This window comes from Amphiura filiformis, chromosome 4 (genome assembly GCF_039555335.1).
Source record: "Amphiura filiformis chromosome 4, Afil_fr2py, whole genome shotgun sequence".
Taxonomy (NCBI): domain Eukaryota; kingdom Metazoa; phylum Echinodermata; class Ophiuroidea; order Amphilepidida; family Amphiuridae; genus Amphiura; species Amphiura filiformis.
This window is the reverse complement of record NC_092631.1, coordinates 48,057,548-48,075,661: the sequence shown is the minus strand read 5'-3', so window position 1 is coordinate 48,075,661 and position 18,114 is coordinate 48,057,548. Positions and strand designations below refer to the sequence as shown.

The 18,114-nt window shown below is 36.5% G+C and overlaps 1 protein-coding gene across 1 annotated transcript in view; it reads left to right on the top strand.

Moving 5' to 3' along the window:
- Nucleotides 1-18,114, top strand: part of LOC140150979 (uncharacterized) — a 37,396-nt gene that overhangs the window by 6,416 nt on the left and 12,866 nt on the right. Inside the window, exons 2-12 of the mRNA XM_072173162.1 lie at nucleotides 2,560-2,709; nucleotides 3,041-3,090; nucleotides 3,498-3,629; nucleotides 4,745-4,867; nucleotides 9,232-9,310; nucleotides 10,259-10,448; nucleotides 11,469-11,547; nucleotides 12,767-12,931; nucleotides 13,656-13,723; nucleotides 14,607-14,689; nucleotides 15,530-15,636. Of these exons, the coding sequence (XP_072029263.1) occupies nucleotides 2,589-2,709; nucleotides 3,041-3,090; nucleotides 3,498-3,629; nucleotides 4,745-4,867; nucleotides 9,232-9,310; nucleotides 10,259-10,448; nucleotides 11,469-11,547; nucleotides 12,767-12,931; nucleotides 13,656-13,723; nucleotides 14,607-14,689; nucleotides 15,530-15,636 (1,197 nt within the window). The 5' untranslated portion in view covers nucleotides 2,560-2,588. The remainder of the gene's footprint in view (nucleotides 1-2,559; nucleotides 2,710-3,040; nucleotides 3,091-3,497; nucleotides 3,630-4,744; nucleotides 4,868-9,231; nucleotides 9,311-10,258; nucleotides 10,449-11,468; nucleotides 11,548-12,766; nucleotides 12,932-13,655; nucleotides 13,724-14,606; nucleotides 14,690-15,529; nucleotides 15,637-18,114) is intronic.

The window sequence follows — 18,114 nt, the reverse complement described above, 5'->3', positions numbered from 1 at the left end:
GCCAAATTTTTGGGATGTCAACTTACCACCTCTAAATGGCCTTTATACATGTTGCGCGCCCAGCGTGAAGGAAAATTTGCATTAAGCTTTTCCGTACGGTTTTCCTAAGCATTTTTAGAGTGTTTTATGTGCCAAAATTCACTTGCCCCTCCTCTCGGCCTGCCAAAAATTGCTTCCCATCCCCTTTCGGCTCGCCAAAAATTTCTTGTCCCCCACCCCTAATTTTACCCTCCCCCAGGGCTCATAATTATTGCACAGCCTTTAGATGTCCCCATTTTCTCTGCTAAAACAAACAAAATAAACATGAAACACCCACCCCAACGAACTAACTAAACAGAGCGCTACAAACAAATACATCTTGAAACATAAGCCCGTCAGCCGTTCGTATATAAAACATGAATGTGATAGGCCTACCCAAACGATTCTGTCAATCAAACTCCAGCACAGCCCGTTATTGGCCAGGATTTTAGTGTGAGGAATAGGGGCGAAAAGACAAATTTTATCCCAATTTGTAAATTTCTTATCTCATTTTTAGTCATTTTAAGGCCCGGTTTTAAGGACTCTTTGCTGTTCCCATGTATTCCTTAAAATTATCTGTGGGGATGATCCCCACAGACTCCCCTGGGTGCCCCACTCCCACCCAACCAATCACAGGCCTCAAAAAATATTGACCGGGCCGGTCGGGTTTTTTCTGGCTGCATTACAATAGGGCAGTGTCTTTTAGGCCGAATGCGTCTTGGGTCGAGCTTGCAACTGATGATCAGTATAATTGCATGAGGCTGACATCTTTATAGTATGTTTTATAGAGATAATTGTGTTATGCATGACAGGTGACAAGCTATTGCCTGTCAATCAAATTTGTTACCAAGCATCGGTAAACAAATTTAACAATAGGAGCTGACTGAAGGTGACAAAATAAGCTAAAATGGTCATTTTACACTTTTTTTAATTTTTTTTTATTTCACATGATTGGTATGCATGTTTTCTTACGTGTAAGATGATAATATGTTTTTGAGTTGACAAAGCCATAACAGATTTTGTTTAACCTTAATTCAGCCAATCAGGAAAGATGTACCATGAGGTTGTCGCCAGACGGTTTGTTTAGTGACGAAGGAGCACAAATTGGCTGGGACCGAAACTAGTGTAGGTATAGATCAGGACAGGCGATCGCATCAAAAATGTTGCTAAAATTACACTTCAGCAAAAGTTTAGACTGTCCAAAATAGGCAAATCTTGCTCAAAAGATACATTTGACTCATCAAAATAACTTTCATCCAAATTTCAACATTAACATACCGTAATAAAGTGATAGCAACACACTTTAGCATCAAATGCGTAAATGTTTTATCTGGAGTCCCTCAGGGCACGGTCTTAGGACCACTGTTGTTCTTGCTATGGTATATTATTAACGACTTGCCCAACAGTCTGGATGCTAGCTACAGACTCTTTGCAGATGACTGTTTAGTATATGTAGAGTCCTTGCAAAATGATTTTTATTAAGCTGGAACAGTGGCAGGACAATGGTTGATGGAGTTCAACCCAAAGAATATTTACAACAATCATCTTCCGAAATTCTGTATCCGCCAAAGTTTCAAGCTACCGACTAGTCGACTCCAGAAAAGGGCATGTCGCCCAACGCTAACCGTATCGTAAACATGCCTACTCCGGATATCCACAAGTAACATTGCTTGTCAAAAATTCTGTGTATTTCTGTGTTGTTGTGAGATGTTGGGTGTTTTCAGATGAAGAAAAGCGATTCGCGAGACAAAAAAAAGAGGTCAATATTTTAAACCATATGTTTGCAAAAATTTTTCACAGTGATGCCTGCCTGTGATAGAGACTGAGTGGTGGACATTCCACTTCTTTCCATTTTGTTCCCCGAAGTGTGATGAAATTGTCTGTTGTCAATTGGGCTATTCCATTTAAAACCCACACTACCCCAGTGGAAGATTTTGGAAATATCTTCCACAGGGGGAGTATGTTTTTTGAATGTAACTGGTATGGGTTAATCATTTTGAAACCCATACTCCCTCTGTATTATGGCTTTTCCTATATCTTCCACAACTTCTGTCATCTGATTTTGTCTATTCTAATCAAAACTCATACTCCCTCTGTGGAAGACTTCAGCTAAATCTTCCACAGGGGGAGTGTGTATTTTAAATGTAATAGCCCATTGAGGATTGGGTGAACAAAATGTGTGATTGGGAAAAGGCCATTTGCACTTGGTTCCAAGTTGCCCTCATGAGTTGCATCTGTTTATTCATTATGGGATTTTTCTCAAATTTAAAATTAAGAGTGTGTTTTGGGGTTAAAAAACACTAAATTTGCATTTTTTTTTCCATGGTTGCGGCTTTTTATCACTCGCCTACATTTGGTGTAATAATAATACAAGTAATTAAAATCACTCGCCTACAGCTCACCTGGCAAGTTTTGAGGAGAGTGATTTGTCACTCGCCAGCAATTTTTAAAAGACAAGGCCTGTTGCGGAATTATTAATTTGTCACAGAAATATCAAATTAGCTTTAAAAATAATTACAATTGTTTTGTTACTGCCATCAGATTTGGGGACTTGGATAGAATGCATCAAAATGGACGAAAGCGATGAAAGAGACAAGTTACAGCAAGACATACAACAAATTCATGAGTTACTCAGCGCTGATGAAGCATCTGATGACGATGAAGAGATCCTACAAGAAACTTATGAATCAGGTTAGTGTTATATTTTAAAACTTTTGATTGATTGAATTATTCAACAAAGTGCAATTGATGGCTACATTCTATGCCATTCACTGGGTTTGGATTATGTGATATAAGAGCTGCCCATTTTATATACCTGGGTGGAGAAGGACTTGTAAGCTACATGTAGATACACTGTCTTACCCAAGGAAACAAAATGTTGGCACTGACAGGACTTATAAGTCTCACATCTTTTTGAAACTCACAACCTTTTGATCATGAGTCAAATGCCCACATCATTAGGCTACAATAACTTTTTAATATAATAACTTTTTAATATAATTTCTTGTCTATTTTGTCACAGAAACAGAATTACAGATAGTGGAGGCCAGTACTCCAGCAGAAAATGATCAGGTAAGTCTGGCTGGTATAATGCATGGTATTATATAGGGTCCACAACTTATAAGTTCCCCCTTTAAAAAAGTCCAAAAATATTTTATGAAATGTAAAAATGTAAAAAGATATGTATAGATCTGTTTGTTTTACACATGTGGACTCGGACATCAAGGAAATCAATATTGAGGTACACTGTATTTTCTATAATTTAAGGAGATACTAATTACTTAAAATAGGGTGAAAGCAGTAAAGGTTTCATAGATATCATAGACTTGCCCATCTTCCAGTCAATAACACACACAAGCTTGTACAACTAAATGTATCCATTCAGGCAATGTATAATTAAAACAACTTTAAGCAGTAGCTCATTACAATGTTGCACCGTACTTTGGTTTATATGATACATCTCTACGTTTTTTACTCAGGAGGCTGAAGATGAAGAGGCTGAGCCACCTCCAATACGGACATTACTGATACGCAATAGACAGTATCAAGAGCTTCTAGAAACACTGCTAAATCAAGTACAACAAGCACTGCAGAATAATCAGAGTGAACAGGTAAGTGAGTACGGCACTGGTGGTGTGGAAGCTAATAATCATGGGTTGGGGTCAGGTGTTTGGATTTTATTGGCTTGTATCGTTTGCTCAACCATTTACACCATTATGCATGATCATCAACTATCATCAACAATTATCCTGTGGAACAAGAGAAGACCGGTCAGTTTTATATGCAGGAGGAAACCGGAGAACCCGGGAAAACCTGCAAGAGAGAGTATGAACTGGAACCAAATGCACATCTCAGTTGTGCAATGTGAGGACAGAACTGCTACGCTAACCTGCTCCCCTACAGATCAAAGGCAAACATGGGGCTATCTTTTAGTGATTTATCCTGTCGTTCAGGTGCACATATTTGACAAACTGTAGCTGTATAGTACAACTGGTTTCTAACTCTTTGAAGTAACTGAAAAAGTGTCATGATTGGCTGGTTGAATTAAAAAAACCTGTATTTAAATAGATCATTAAACCAGTAAAAAAAGAAAAACACCTTTGGTGGTGAACGTTGGTGTATATTATGAACCATTCAATTGTAGTATCAGAAGGTGAATTTATGAATAAAATACTGGAGTGTAATATTTGTGCACTTTTGCATCCAACCATATTGTTTGCAATAAACGCCTTTCCAAAAGCCAAAAGGTGGGCGTTTATTAAAGGTGAAATGTCAGTGAAAAAAATTTAAAAATGAGGTTAAATTTCCCGATGGTGCTCCTGTAGAAAGGAGGGATTTACAGCTATACTAATATAGTATTATGGCGACGCCCATGGAAAATATCATTTTCGTGGTAAGTACATTAAAATTACACCTGTCAGTGCATTATCAAGCAAGAATCTGGTGAAATTCTACCATAATTAGGCAATGGAATGGATGGAAGTGTGAGTCATAGGTTTTGTCCATGCAATTTAGCGATTGTCACTGAGAAGACTGACATGACTGATGCCAGTTTTAAGCGTACTCACACGATCATGGAAATGTATGCATTTTTGTCAATTTTTCACAGAAAAATAGGAGGGGGGGCCGTTTATTAGAGGGGGAGAGTTTATTACAAACAATACGGTGTGTGATTTTTCAAACCCTTAATACCCAATGCATTTACTCTTTGTTTTTACCCCAACAGAAAGAAGTAGAGAATGTTATGCTAGATGGGGCAAGTTATGATGGGACTACAAGCACCAACAAAAAACCTGTCAAGGCTATGATATCATTCTTTAAGCCATATTTCAGAGATGATAGTGGATCGGTAAGTGTAGACTCCATGATACATTGGGGCATAGGGGAAAGGTTAAACAGGGTCAGAAATTCGGCGAGAATCCGAGAATCCATTCTCGCAAAGCATATGAAATCCAAGGCGGAACTCAAGAACCAGCGCCTCTGCTAATGCCAGACGGCTCAAAGATCCAAAAAGTAAACCATTTCTCGGCGGAAAAAAAATCGTAACTCGGTAACTGCTCAATTGTATTTTTTCGTTTAAGCTTTGTGGCAAAATATATTCTTTATTCTATTTCATTATTAAAATATTATATTTTTTTTTAAATGTTTCTCAGCGGCATTTTGCACTAAAATCTATTAAGTTTCTGACTTTTCTCTGTGCGTAATAACGATTTTCCCAAGAAATTTAGCATTTCCTCGGCAAATGTTTTTGTTTTCATCTTGAAACTCAACAACCCCACCACCGATCTCTTTCGTTCGCACGATAAATCAAAATACTGGATGTTCTGTAACAGTCCTCTAACAATGATCTTGAGGAAAAGAGAAAAAAAAACACAATGATCTTGATTGGGTAAAGTTAACAGGCGGCATCAGGAATTCCTAAACGCCTTGCCCAATCAGAATAGCCGTAATAAATCTGTTCGGCTGCATTGAAAACACATGGTTTTGCTGCTGCTCACCGCGTGCAAGTCGTGAAACAACTCTTCCTATTTCGGAAAGTGTACCCTCTTATTGTACATCAAATGTAGACTTATTTATATGGTTAGAATCCGAAATGTTCGTGGATTCATAGGATCTTTTTTTTAGCATTTTGGAATCCAAATAGTTAAGAGAGGACGAGAGAAATATTGTTCAAATTCATGTGTCAACTGTACGCTTTACGGTCAACAGCGCTGCAGTCGGCTGAACATGTTGTGGACGATTCCATTTTGTGATGGGTAAATCGTTGTGTGCATCATGTATTGAGCACTAATTTTAAGCCAGTAATATTGTTTTTATATTGATCAGTGTGTGTCATTTGACTTTTATAATAAACTTTCCAACAATTTGAAAGAATGACAATTGAATGAGGAGTCTGTTATACTGTACATTTTGTGTATACATAATTCTGTGTGATCGCACTACCCTCTCACACTAAATGGTATGACCCGCTGGGATAACTGCCATGCTCTTATCCAGTTCACTGCCGCTCTGTTAAAGCTGTAATACTACACGCGCTGTGCATGAAATGGGGAATTAATTGCATTTCTTAGCTTCCTAATTTGAGCATATAGAATTCATATGTTCTTGTCAACAAAGTTGCAAGAATCTAAATGGATTCTCGTAAATATTTCAATTTATCATACAAAGTCATATATTATATCAGTGGATTCTTGCAAAATTCAACTGGGAGAATCCAAAAGGATTTTGCACTTGGTTGCACTGAGCCTCAACCATTGTTCAAAATAGGTAACAGAATCAAGTAAATTGATCTCTTCCTGACTGCATACATTTGTAGTTTGGAGTCAGTGAGCATGTCAATTGATAATAATACCTGTGTAAAAATAAAGGTTGCTCCAAACTGTTGTGGAACATATAATAGTATTACTATACCTCATCAATATTAATAAGGCAATCCCAAAATTTTATTGGCCAATTTCACCATCTGAATGCAATAATTTGACTGCCTCCCAGTGGGTGTGTAAGCACACAGACCCAGGAAAGTAGCAAAAATTACAGCAACATTAACAGCACGTGGTGTTGTGACCCGCACACATCACCATTCTTATGACCGCAGATAGTTGCTATGAAGTGACAATTCTGTGGATACGGCAATTGTAAAAAAATGGTGTCTGCTTGGATGTTTGTCATAAGTGCTGATGGATAAAATCGCACATAGTTGAAAAAGTTTTTTGTATTGAGTGAAATTATTAATGAGTTTTTCCCCATGACAGTTTTGTATAGGAATTTCACATGAGTGCATATTCTATTTCTGTAAAGCAAGTAAGGAAATAGTGCTGAAAACATGAATTTGTTAATGAGAAAGGACTATTCAATACAAATATATAAATCTCAGTGAAATAATAATTTGATATCTGGGATGATTTTGACATCTATTCTAGGTGTCCAAATAATGTTGGTGGTTAGTGTATCGTTGAATAAGTTCATCAGGTTTGTTGGTTAAATAAACAAACTGACATTATGCTTGACAAAACCAAGTGAATTTTTCACTCACTACAATATTTTGTCCTTCACATCGGAGGACTTCATCAGGTATGACTGATATGGTCATCTGATCCACTTTCCCAACAGATTGGTTTCCGGTGATGTTTAGACTCATTTCCAGTCTTTTTTAAGGGGGCACACAGGATCACTCAAAGTCGGAATTTTTAAACATTATTTTGTGTTGTATTTTTAAAAGTAATGATGATAAGTGCATAAAAGTATACATTTTCAGAAAGGAAATGACACAAGGATTCCAACTAGCACGGCAGATTTCTGCAAAAATGAGCACTTTTTGAGAAAAGCGCTAAAATTGTTCAAAATTTTCGGTCCGCCATAACAACTTACCCAAAATATCAAAATGGACGAAAATTGCATATTTGTGTTCTAAAGACACGCATCTAGAAAGTGTTTTCTTAAATTTTTGAATTTTTCTTCGTTTTAAAAATATGGGTCAAAAAAGATCAAAATTTGACTTTTTTTCAATTTTGACCAAAATTTGAGATAATTTAAGGTATATTTTCAAAACGAAGAAAAAATTCATAAATTTGAGAAAATACTTTCTAGATTTGTGTCTTTAGAACACAGATATGCCATTTTTGTCAATTTTGATATTTAGGGTAAGTTGTTATGGCGGCCCGAAAAAATTGGCATGGAAAATCAATTTTAGCGCTTTTCTCAAAAAGTGCTACAGGGCTGCCAACTAGTACGGATTTTCCGTATTTCGTACGGAAATTGGTAAAGAATACGGGAGTACGGATTTTTGTCCTAAAATACGTTTTTCAAAAATTTCGTTATATGTATTAAAAGTAAGGCCATTTGTTATGTGAAAATAAAATACATTAAAAATTGTTTGTGTTTCGTGTTTCGTAAAATCAATCTCTTCCCCTGCTATTAAGGTCCTGATGAGGTATCATTTACATTGACCTCGCTTATGTGAGCGTATAATTGTGTTTTGTTGAAGAGGTGATTGATTTATACCACGGGCTATAATATATCACGGACTGTTATTAGCCATGATTGCCAGGCGTGCAGCGTGCAAATGAAAACTTTTCGTGGACTATTTTACGACAGAAAGATAATTTAAATTTGAAGTGCAGTTTTACCCGATTTTTTATGTTTGAAATATAAATATGCCATCGATTGGAAAGAAAATTAGCAGCAGCAGTGCCAGGAAGCAAGAATTTAGGCCTGACTACATCAAAAGATGGAACTTCGTGATTCCAAGCGGGAGGGATAAACACCATGCACGGTCACGGTGTACGCTTTAACACACCACGAACAGCGATTTCAGCATGGGGCACGGGGTGCAAATGATATCACATCGCATCTTAAATCGAAGAAACACAAGGGAAGCGTGGATGCCAAGTCTAGCACTCGCCAATAACAAGTTTTGCACAACCAACGGATTATTCGGTGATAAAAGCCGAGACTCTAATGACTCAGTTTTTCATCGAACATAACATACCCTTAGCTTTGCAGCAGTCACAAATTTGGTGAAACAGATTATCAAAATGTATTGGCTTTTGATATAGGCCCTACATGTAGGCCTATCAGCTGTGTTGAATGCAAAAAGCAACAATCAAAGGTAATTCCTTATGTAGTGAGCATCTACGATTATATATATTATTTGTGATAGTAGGCCTACTTTAGTTAAAACATTACATTTACCTGTTGAAAATAAGACGTGACTATACACATATTTTAGGGCGTCGGCGTCTTTTCAAAATACTGATTTTGTAAGGAAAATACTGATTTTGAGGTCTAAGAATACTGAAAAGTGTTTTTCAAAGTTGGCAGCCCTGGTGCTAATTTTTGCAGAAATCTGCCGTACTAGTTGGATTCCTTGCATCATTTCCTTTCTGAAAATGTATACTTTTATGTACTTATCATCATTACTTTTAAAGATACAATACAAAACAATGTCTAAAATTTGCCACTTTGAGTGATCCTGTGTGCCACCTTAAACAGAGAGGTGGGCACATATTTCCTTAGCCACGTATACGATCCGCTTTAAAAAAAGGCAATGAGTCTAAACACAAGTCCTACGATGTGAAGGATGAAATATTGTATCAAGTAAAAATTCACTTGGTTTTGTCAAGCTATTAATGTCTTTCCGTTTGGTTAGTGTATGTGTCACATTAAGTGGTTCATTTTGACGAGGATTAACATTTTTTTTTTCATTATTTCAAGACGCCTCCATCCAATGTAGAAACTCAAGAAAGGAAGTCTATAGTACATCAGGATCCCTTTGTCACATCAAGAACTGCCTGTAAGTATCAAAAGCAGTTTTTAAAACTAGCCAGCAACACTTGCTTTTTTGAACCAAATATTTCAGCGAAACCATTCTCCATCTCGGCAGTGTAATGCTGTTGGTAGACTGACTGATAAGTAATTGATTAACTTTTATTATATCTTCTCCAACTGAGCATCAAAAAATTGTTTATTTTTACCAATATTAGAGAATAAAATCTTGTTATTTTGCAAAGAGAGGAGTTAATAGGTAGACAATAATAACTGCGCACCATCTATTTTGAGGTCATTGTGTGAAATCGAAGGGTTTTGTTTTGGGCTGAGGTATTTTTCCGGCGAGGAAAATACTGAGGCCCAAAACAAAACCCGACAATTTCACACAATGACCTCAAAATAGATGGTGCAGAGTTATTATTGTCATTCATTACCGTCGTATCTAATATTTTGAACAAATCAAAATGGCATTTTATGTTATTTTATGCCATAAAACACTGTTAAATATAACCAGTTTTAATCATTGTTGTAGGCCTACCCTACAAAAAAATCAACCAGGCGAATATAACATTCGCGCTGACAACAAGAGCTACCAATCACAGAAGCGCCGACGGCATCGCGTGCGTGCAGCGTTGCCATAACGCGTAGCTTATCCACGCACGCGCGCGCAGAAGTCATTGTTGCACGTCCGGAGTCATTGTGAGTTATTAATGACCTCGCAATTAGTGCACGGTCAGGCAATCAATTTCTTTTGATTGGATTGCAGGCTTCGCGTATATTAATGAGGTTATGAATGATGGTTAATAACTTCAGATGTATGTTTGGCATTGTGGAAATTCAAACATTTTGAAGTGGTCCTTGGAATATCATCCATCACTTCCAAAGGCAAATTGTGTAGATTTTTCACAATCATGGCAATGCCCTTCAAAAAACAGGTGCGCAGTTATTGACCTCTAAATATTCCTTTATCCAGGGAGCACGGAAGAGCTAAAAAGTCTGAGAGAAGGTGTCCATAATGACAGACTACGTCGTATCCAGCAGCCTATGTGGAATAGAAGAGAACTCCTACAGGACAAGCTAGCTAACCCGGAACTAGATGATGAAGACAAGGAGAAAATAAAGGAAGAACTGCAACAGCTGATAGAGGATATTGCTAGAGCAAAGTAAGCATGCTTCATCACCATTTGATTTCACAACTGCTTGTGGTGTGCCTTTAAAAGGGAACATATTGGAATTTGCTGTTGGTAGTGTTTTGTAAAAATGTACCCATGCCTTCTTACCAGAAATAATGTGTCAACTAATGCGTTAATAGCTATCATGCGCCATTTATCTATTCCTTACCTGAAACAAGTCCAAGTGGCACATGACCTCACTTTCCAAAAATTTAAAAAATAAATTTAAAAAATAATTTAAAAAATAATAAAATCAAACTCAAAGTTTCATAAAATTCCACTCGCTTTTAAGGTGGTATGCATGTTCGGTTCCACATAAACTTGTGAAAATTGATTTTCCACTATGAACTAGAGGGCCTACTTCAAGAACAAATTTAGACAAAACTCAGGAATGAACACCTTGAAGGTGTAATGAAGATTTCCATTACCAACTGCAAACAAGATTTTGCAAAAGTCGCAATGTCTTCAAGATGTCATTTCAATCACAAAAAAATAAATTAGATTCTTTTGAGCGTATTTATAATAATTTTGAAGTACAATTATGATTGTTTAAATTTGAAAACTTGTACAAAAACATGCCAGGAGAACCAGGAGAAACCCTCTTAGGGCCCCAACAGGGGCCCCAAGGCAGGTCCCTAAGGTATACACAGTACTCACTTTGCTCCCTCACATTGGATAGTGGCACTTCAGATTCAGTTTCACTTCGGAATATCCATTTGAGTTGTACTGAGCATTTGTTTCATATTGGGAAGGGAGTAAAATGTAATTCTACATGATGTGTTGAGCAATCACGGTGGTTCATTTTTATATCCATTCCTGGGTTGTAGATGTAATATAGATTGTTTGGAGTGAATGTTCTTAGTCATCCAGTAGTTTTAAAGAGACTTTTGGAATTAAATCAATCCAGCGGGTCAGTTACCTGATGAAGACTGGTGGTTCCAGAGGCAACGTCGCAAAGTTGCAAAAAGTAAATTAATTCCAAAACTCTCTGTCCATTGTTTTGTTTTCCAGTTCTTCCAATGGTGCAGGGTCTTCATGTAGCAAATCATTCATCAAGGAAATTGACTGGATGCGTATATCAAGCATGGATGTAAGTTCTTACGTTTGTGTTTCTTCTATAAAACAACTTAGAACAAGTATTGTCACCATGAGCTTTAATTATGGGTTAGGGGACAGTTTACAGTTACAATCATTATTATGTTTTCAGAATCTTCCTTCCTATACTTTGTACAGAGTTGAAGAGTCCAATATAATCAACAGTTGGACTCAACACTTGGACTGTGTTGGATAGGCTCACTTCCCCCACCCCTCCCAAATTTTGTTTTTCAACAAATTTTTGACCAAAACTCATACCAAAAGTCATATTTTTGACCAAAGTCACATTTTTGACCAAAATCAAATTTTTGACCAAAAATCATGTTTTTGACCAAGAAAAGATTCTGAAAACATAATAATGATAAAAATGGGTGGTTTTTTTCACCCAATACAAAATTTATTGGTCTCGCTATGAGTTTTTAAAATATTGGACTTGACTACGTCTCATCCAATATTCTAAAACTCATAGCTCGACCAATAAATGTGTGTAGTGGGTTCAAACCATCCAATTTTATATCAGAATTAGGTGTGGAAATAGCACAATGATTAGAGTTGACAAATGCCCAACCATGGCCAACTTCAAATCTACAAGTAAAGAACCATGTGTGTTAGCCATCTCCTCCACCATCTTTTTGCGTGATCTGTTTCTCCATTTTCTGCCTGACCATTGTGATCATTTTAATCAGTGGTTCGTAACAAAGAAAGTGCGAGCCAGTTGATCTTGCAACGGTCATATTTTAACATGCACTATGCCAGCGAAAAAATTAAATTTGATGATGCCGTAACGATTATACGCACACACCTTTGTAATGCTCAAAGTAAGAGATGCCAATGACTTGTTTTGATTTTGAGTCTCAATATTTTGCAGTAAACCTTTGACGAGAGCGTATTTTAAGCGTACATCGCGTATGTAATGCATTGAAACGCACCTGTCTCTGATTGGCTGCTGAGGCGATCTGCTGTTGCAGAGTGGAAATTTATAAATGAACTTTGTGCCCTACGCGTTGGTAGCCCTGACTTTGCAACAACACGGTAGTACGCACTTGTCAATGGTTTACTGAATAATATTATAGTTACATATTTTTAATCACAATGTGTGACAAGCCAGTATGGTGCATTCACTACAACATTAAAACATTTAGGGATGCTAGTCTAAATCTGGGCTCTATTATAAACAAGAATAATGATATGATTGTTTCTCTCTGATTTGCTAGCTTGATGGTGAAAGAACACCCAATGAGTGTAAGCAACAGTGGGAAGTGTTGGAGAAGACAGAACTCAATAAAGGCAAATGGACAAGCAAAGAAGAGACCAAACTTGTCATGCTAGCTGATAAATATAAGGAGAGAGATTGGCTTAAAATTGCCTCTGAACTTGGGGTAAGTACAAGGTATTGTATTTGTAGAAAATGGTAGTTCATTGTGTCAATGTCTACTATGATATGTGATGCAATGCAAAACATATAGTACCCGAATCTGTCTTGATGCTTGAGTACAACAGGTTATGGAACTCGGGGTTTCAACAGAGTCATGGAATATTTATTAAACTTTGGCTAAGAGCAGGTGACCACATAATGTACGAAAAAATATGTAGCAAGTGCAGCTATCTGTTGCACTTTATGGAATCAAAGGCCTTCTTAAAATGTGACTATGACAGGAAGCTGATAATCTTGAAACTATCAAATTTAAGATCTTCTTAAAGATGTGGATCTGCTGGGCACAACTTCCCCCTGGACGAATAAACCCAACTCTCCACAATCCAACAAATTCCAACTGTACAAAGTGACTGTAAGGCCAAGCATCCCACATGATCGCATTGCGCAATGATTTCAAGGCACATATACACACAAAATCATTGCCTGGTCAGCGTTAACATTCATGGCTGGATATTGACGGGCTTTGTGCTCGGTGACCAAGGGGTTGGTGGTGTAAAATCCCACTGGTGAAAAAACTTCTTTTTCATCTTCTTTCTATATATGCAAAAACAGAAAGCAAGTTAGGATTAAGATGGGGCCTCTTATGATCTTGGATTCTGTTTAGCAGGATCTTAATCTTATAAAATTTAACCATCATTTATATTATTTATATTATATGCATTTTTCAGAGTGGTCGCTCAGCATTTCAATGTATCCAACACTATCGCATGAATTTGTGCACAAATCTCACAAAATCGTAAGTCAGTTCACAGTTATGGAGGGGTTCTGATTTCTGGAGGAGGGTGTTGGGAAAGGGGTTAAGGGCTTGTATTAGTAATGACATTCTTGTTTATAATTTAGATTGGATATAACTTATTGTACATCATATTTGGCAAAAAAAAACATGTTTCCTGTAACAGGTCAAAAAAGTCAAATGCAATATGCGTTTTTTTATTTTTATTTTTTTTTTATAATCCATGTCTTCAAATGAAAAAAAAACCTTTTATGCTGCAAATTGGAATGGAAATTTACAGTGGGTCTCTCTGACACAAAAAAAATTATATTTCGTCATATTCAAGAATATTTATGATCCCATTTCAACCTGCAGATTAAAAAAGTATTAAAAAAATGTGTGATGTTTTCAAGAATATTTATGATCCCCTTTCAACCTGCAGATTAAAAAAGTATTAAAAAAATGTGTGATGTTTTCTCCAGTATTTTTTTTTTTTTCAGAAGTAAAAAAAAAAAAAAATCTAAATGCATAAAAAAGCTGTCAAAAAGCGAAATGCGCCGCTACTTCAGGAAACAAACTTGTTTTTTTTGGCCTTATGCTCGCAATTTTTTTATTTGTAACTTGTGATTTAGTGAATAAAAGATGTTTTTTGCTGCCTTAATCTTCCACGCATAGAGTGTGAATATGTCAAATGGGGCGACTCCATTTGAAATTTATACCCCATGTGCGGAAGATTAAAGTCGCATCTTTGACAGAGGGTGTATAGATTTCAACTGGAAAAGCCCATTCTTGTGAAGTAAAAACTGAGACTATTAACTCAGGTATAATAGTCTCAGGTAAAAACCACTAGACTTTGACGATTTTATTTGTGTGAAAGAATTATATTAATTTACATTTACATTTGCAGGATTTTTACTCCAGAGGAGGACAAAAAAATGATGAAATTGGTGGAGAAGTTTAGTCATGGAAACTATATCCCATATACTAAGGGTAAGTGAATTGCTTATTCATGTGATCCCTCCAGAAAGGAGAGGGGTGCTTGAGTTTGGTTTGGGTGGTATGGCCCGGACTTCCTTAAGACGAATGGATGGCAGAAACCATTTTTTAGTGTTAAACATTATGTGTACTGCTTAATATTCTTACATTAGGAAACAAGACAAGGAAGCCAATAATCCCATTTATCATTTCGAGGTTTCAGAACCAGAAAGCTGTAACTCAGTGACTATGACCACATGTATCAAAAAGAGCATTAAGTTGGCCCCTTGGTTTGGTCTTCAAAAATCGATATTTCCACCACAATGTGTTTTGTTTTCAACTGAATTTTATCATTATTAATGGACTTTATATAGTGCCCTAGCGACTTTATGGTCATTTTGTTGAAGCAGGTGATTGTGAGTTGAGGCTTTCTGACTCTCAACCCTCGATTTATATTTGCTTAAGTCTTGTTGTTCTTGAGTTAAAGTCAAATATATTTCAAAACACAAGTTTTGAGTGTTTTCTCCGCTCTCAAGAAAAATCATGCACATGGGGTGGAAATGACACCCTTATATCAAGCCATATGATCTCCTGTATGAAACCCATACCATTCCTCTTGTGTGTCAGCTTTATTTGCCTCAATATTTGAGTGCAAACACCACTAGGTTATTCTCCTCTCCAAACCGCTTTAAAATCAGTTCTTATTTCAAAGTTGTGAGTGATTCACCAACTTAAACAACAAAATAAAACATAAGAATGTATCCCCTGTTTTAGCAACATTAGTCTCATTCTTTTTGATGGTGCCACATGTTTGTGCTGATGTTTATGCATTTTTGATTTTCCGTTATTTTTCAGTGGCCTACTTTATGGACGGTCATAGCCATAAGCAAGTGTGTATGCGTTGGACTAATACACTCAGCCCTGATATCAAGTCTGGAAAATGGAGTGCAGATGAAAATGAGGTGAGTAGGTCATAGGTCACAGTGTCATAAGGTCATATACAGCATTGGCGAAACAATAATTATAAATGCTTCAGATTTATAGACTTAGCCTGTAAATAGCATCTGGGAAATCTGTTGCCTCTGAAAAGTAGCTGGTGCTATAGGGTTAAGCAGCCGGCACTTTCACTGGCTGTCATGGCTCAAAGGATTTTTTCGCATCATATTTGTAAATTTTGATTTTTTTTTTTTCCGTTTTTCATATTCAAACACGGAATAAAGCAAAACTCACTGAACAAATAAGATTTTTTGAAATATCAACTGATTTTACACATATGCGTTATAAATATGTGACGTGTCATGTCAAAAGGAGACACTTTTGGGCAGGATCATAAATGGAGAAATAGCCCAAAATCTGCTGGTGGGTGATTTTTTTTCAAAATTTGGGTTTGTTGCGAATTTGTGATGTTATTAATGTTAGAAATATTGTCTGATAGTTTCAGACCGGAATATAACTAGCATCTTGTATTATTTGAGTTAAGTTAATTCCTACTCTCAACATTATCAATAATATTTTTAAAGGCCGATATCTCAATTTCCAATTTTATAATACCATAACTTCCTAACTCAATATCTTCACTTAGAAATGTCCGATTTCATTGGGGAAAATAGTGTTGTGGAGCAAAATATCTCTATATTTAAAATGTGTAAAAACCTCTGGTGTTTATTCAAATTATTTGATGATTAAAAGGTCTGAAATGGTAGAAATACACTTGCAAATACAGTTTGAATCCATGCATCCCCTTTGGAAAACATGATCACAATCTCCTGTTCAAGGGGTGTAGATTTGATGCCCATTCAGGGTAACCTGATTTGAAATTCACATTCCTTGTGTGGAAAAGTAAGGTAAATGTCTTTTGTAGGGGGTGTATGGATTTCAACAGAATAGCCCATTGCCTGCCATAGTCAATAGAAAGCTCAAGAAGAAACATGCTCAATAGATCATTGCCCCCGATGAAGGCACCAGATAGGTTGTCCCCTCTTGGACACATAACCAGAAGTAGGTCAACGTCCCCTCCCCCAACCAACCACCCCTGTGGTGATCATCAGTAGCAGAGGGTTCTTGTTACTCTCCTAAGCTGCTGTAAACCACTTATTGGCCCATAAAGGTTGTGCATATGACGTATCATACCGTAAATGGTCGAATCCAACGAAAAGTGTACACGGCATGTTCAGGGCCATAACTTAAAAGTATTAATCAATTGGCATTCGTTTTGTATTGTGTTTATTCGCCTTGATCATACGCTTGGCGCCATATATAATAAGACCCCTTCTGTGAAAAACTTAGACACAGAGACCCCAAAACATGCTATTTTTACCCATTTTTTCAAAATATTTCTTAAAGTATTTTTAAAAACATCTAAATCAGTTATGAAAAGAAGTCATTGGATTGAATCTAAATTGATTTCCTGAAAGGTGTGTATTCAAAGATTGCCTGTTCAATTTTTCACATATTTGTACATAATTATGAATTTTTGTGATAATTTTTTGAGTGGTATTTTTTTACATTACCTACGAATACAATTTTTCATAGCACTAGATATATCTTTAAAAAAATGGAAATCACTAATAAATGCGCAATTGATACAAGCTTTGATATGTCCAATACTGAAATGCATTGCATTCGGACATCTTTATTATTGTGTTTAGCTGCCAGAAATTCTAAATGGCACAAAGGTAGGTTTGGTAAAAAATATGCATTACCTCAGAATACATGTTAAAAGCTGTGCCATTTCCACAAAGTGAGAGAAAAGTAAACAATAGTTAAGAAATAGGTGCAGGGTAATACACTCTTTATTTCTACCAAGTTTCAATAACCTGCGTTTAAATATTTCTGAGATGTCAACAATAAAAGCAAGTATTCAGTAGGTAAATTTCGGTAACCGAATGTTACCTACGAATACAATTTGACATCATGACAGTATTGTGAAACATCGCCATTCATGCCAATGCCCATATTGGTACATAACGAAGGCCTGTATGTTTGCCATCAAATCATATGTCAATGAAAGTTGCGAATTCACATACATCCCCACCATGCAAAACTGAATACGGCTTAATTGGTGAAAATATGTACTGAAATAGACAACGGTCTGCTCATTTGAAAGAAAAATCAGATTCAAAGAAGATTAGAAGGGATAAATACTTGGATTTGTCAACTGTCATGTGTGCTTCATTTTAAATGTTTACCGACCTTCTGGTTTCTGAGTAATTTGTGTTCAAATTGATTTATTCGAAGGTAACTTTTGACGTTTTCGCTAAGGTTACCTACGAATACCATGGAAAAAACGACTGTTCTCATTGTCTCATGATCTAGACAACACATTGATGGGCCCTGGTATAAAGCTAATTGTAGTTGCCCTCAAACGAAAGGCCACAAGACGTAACTGACTCCAAGATGGACTTCACAAGTCTGCAATAACGGTTTTAAGCGATTTGTGT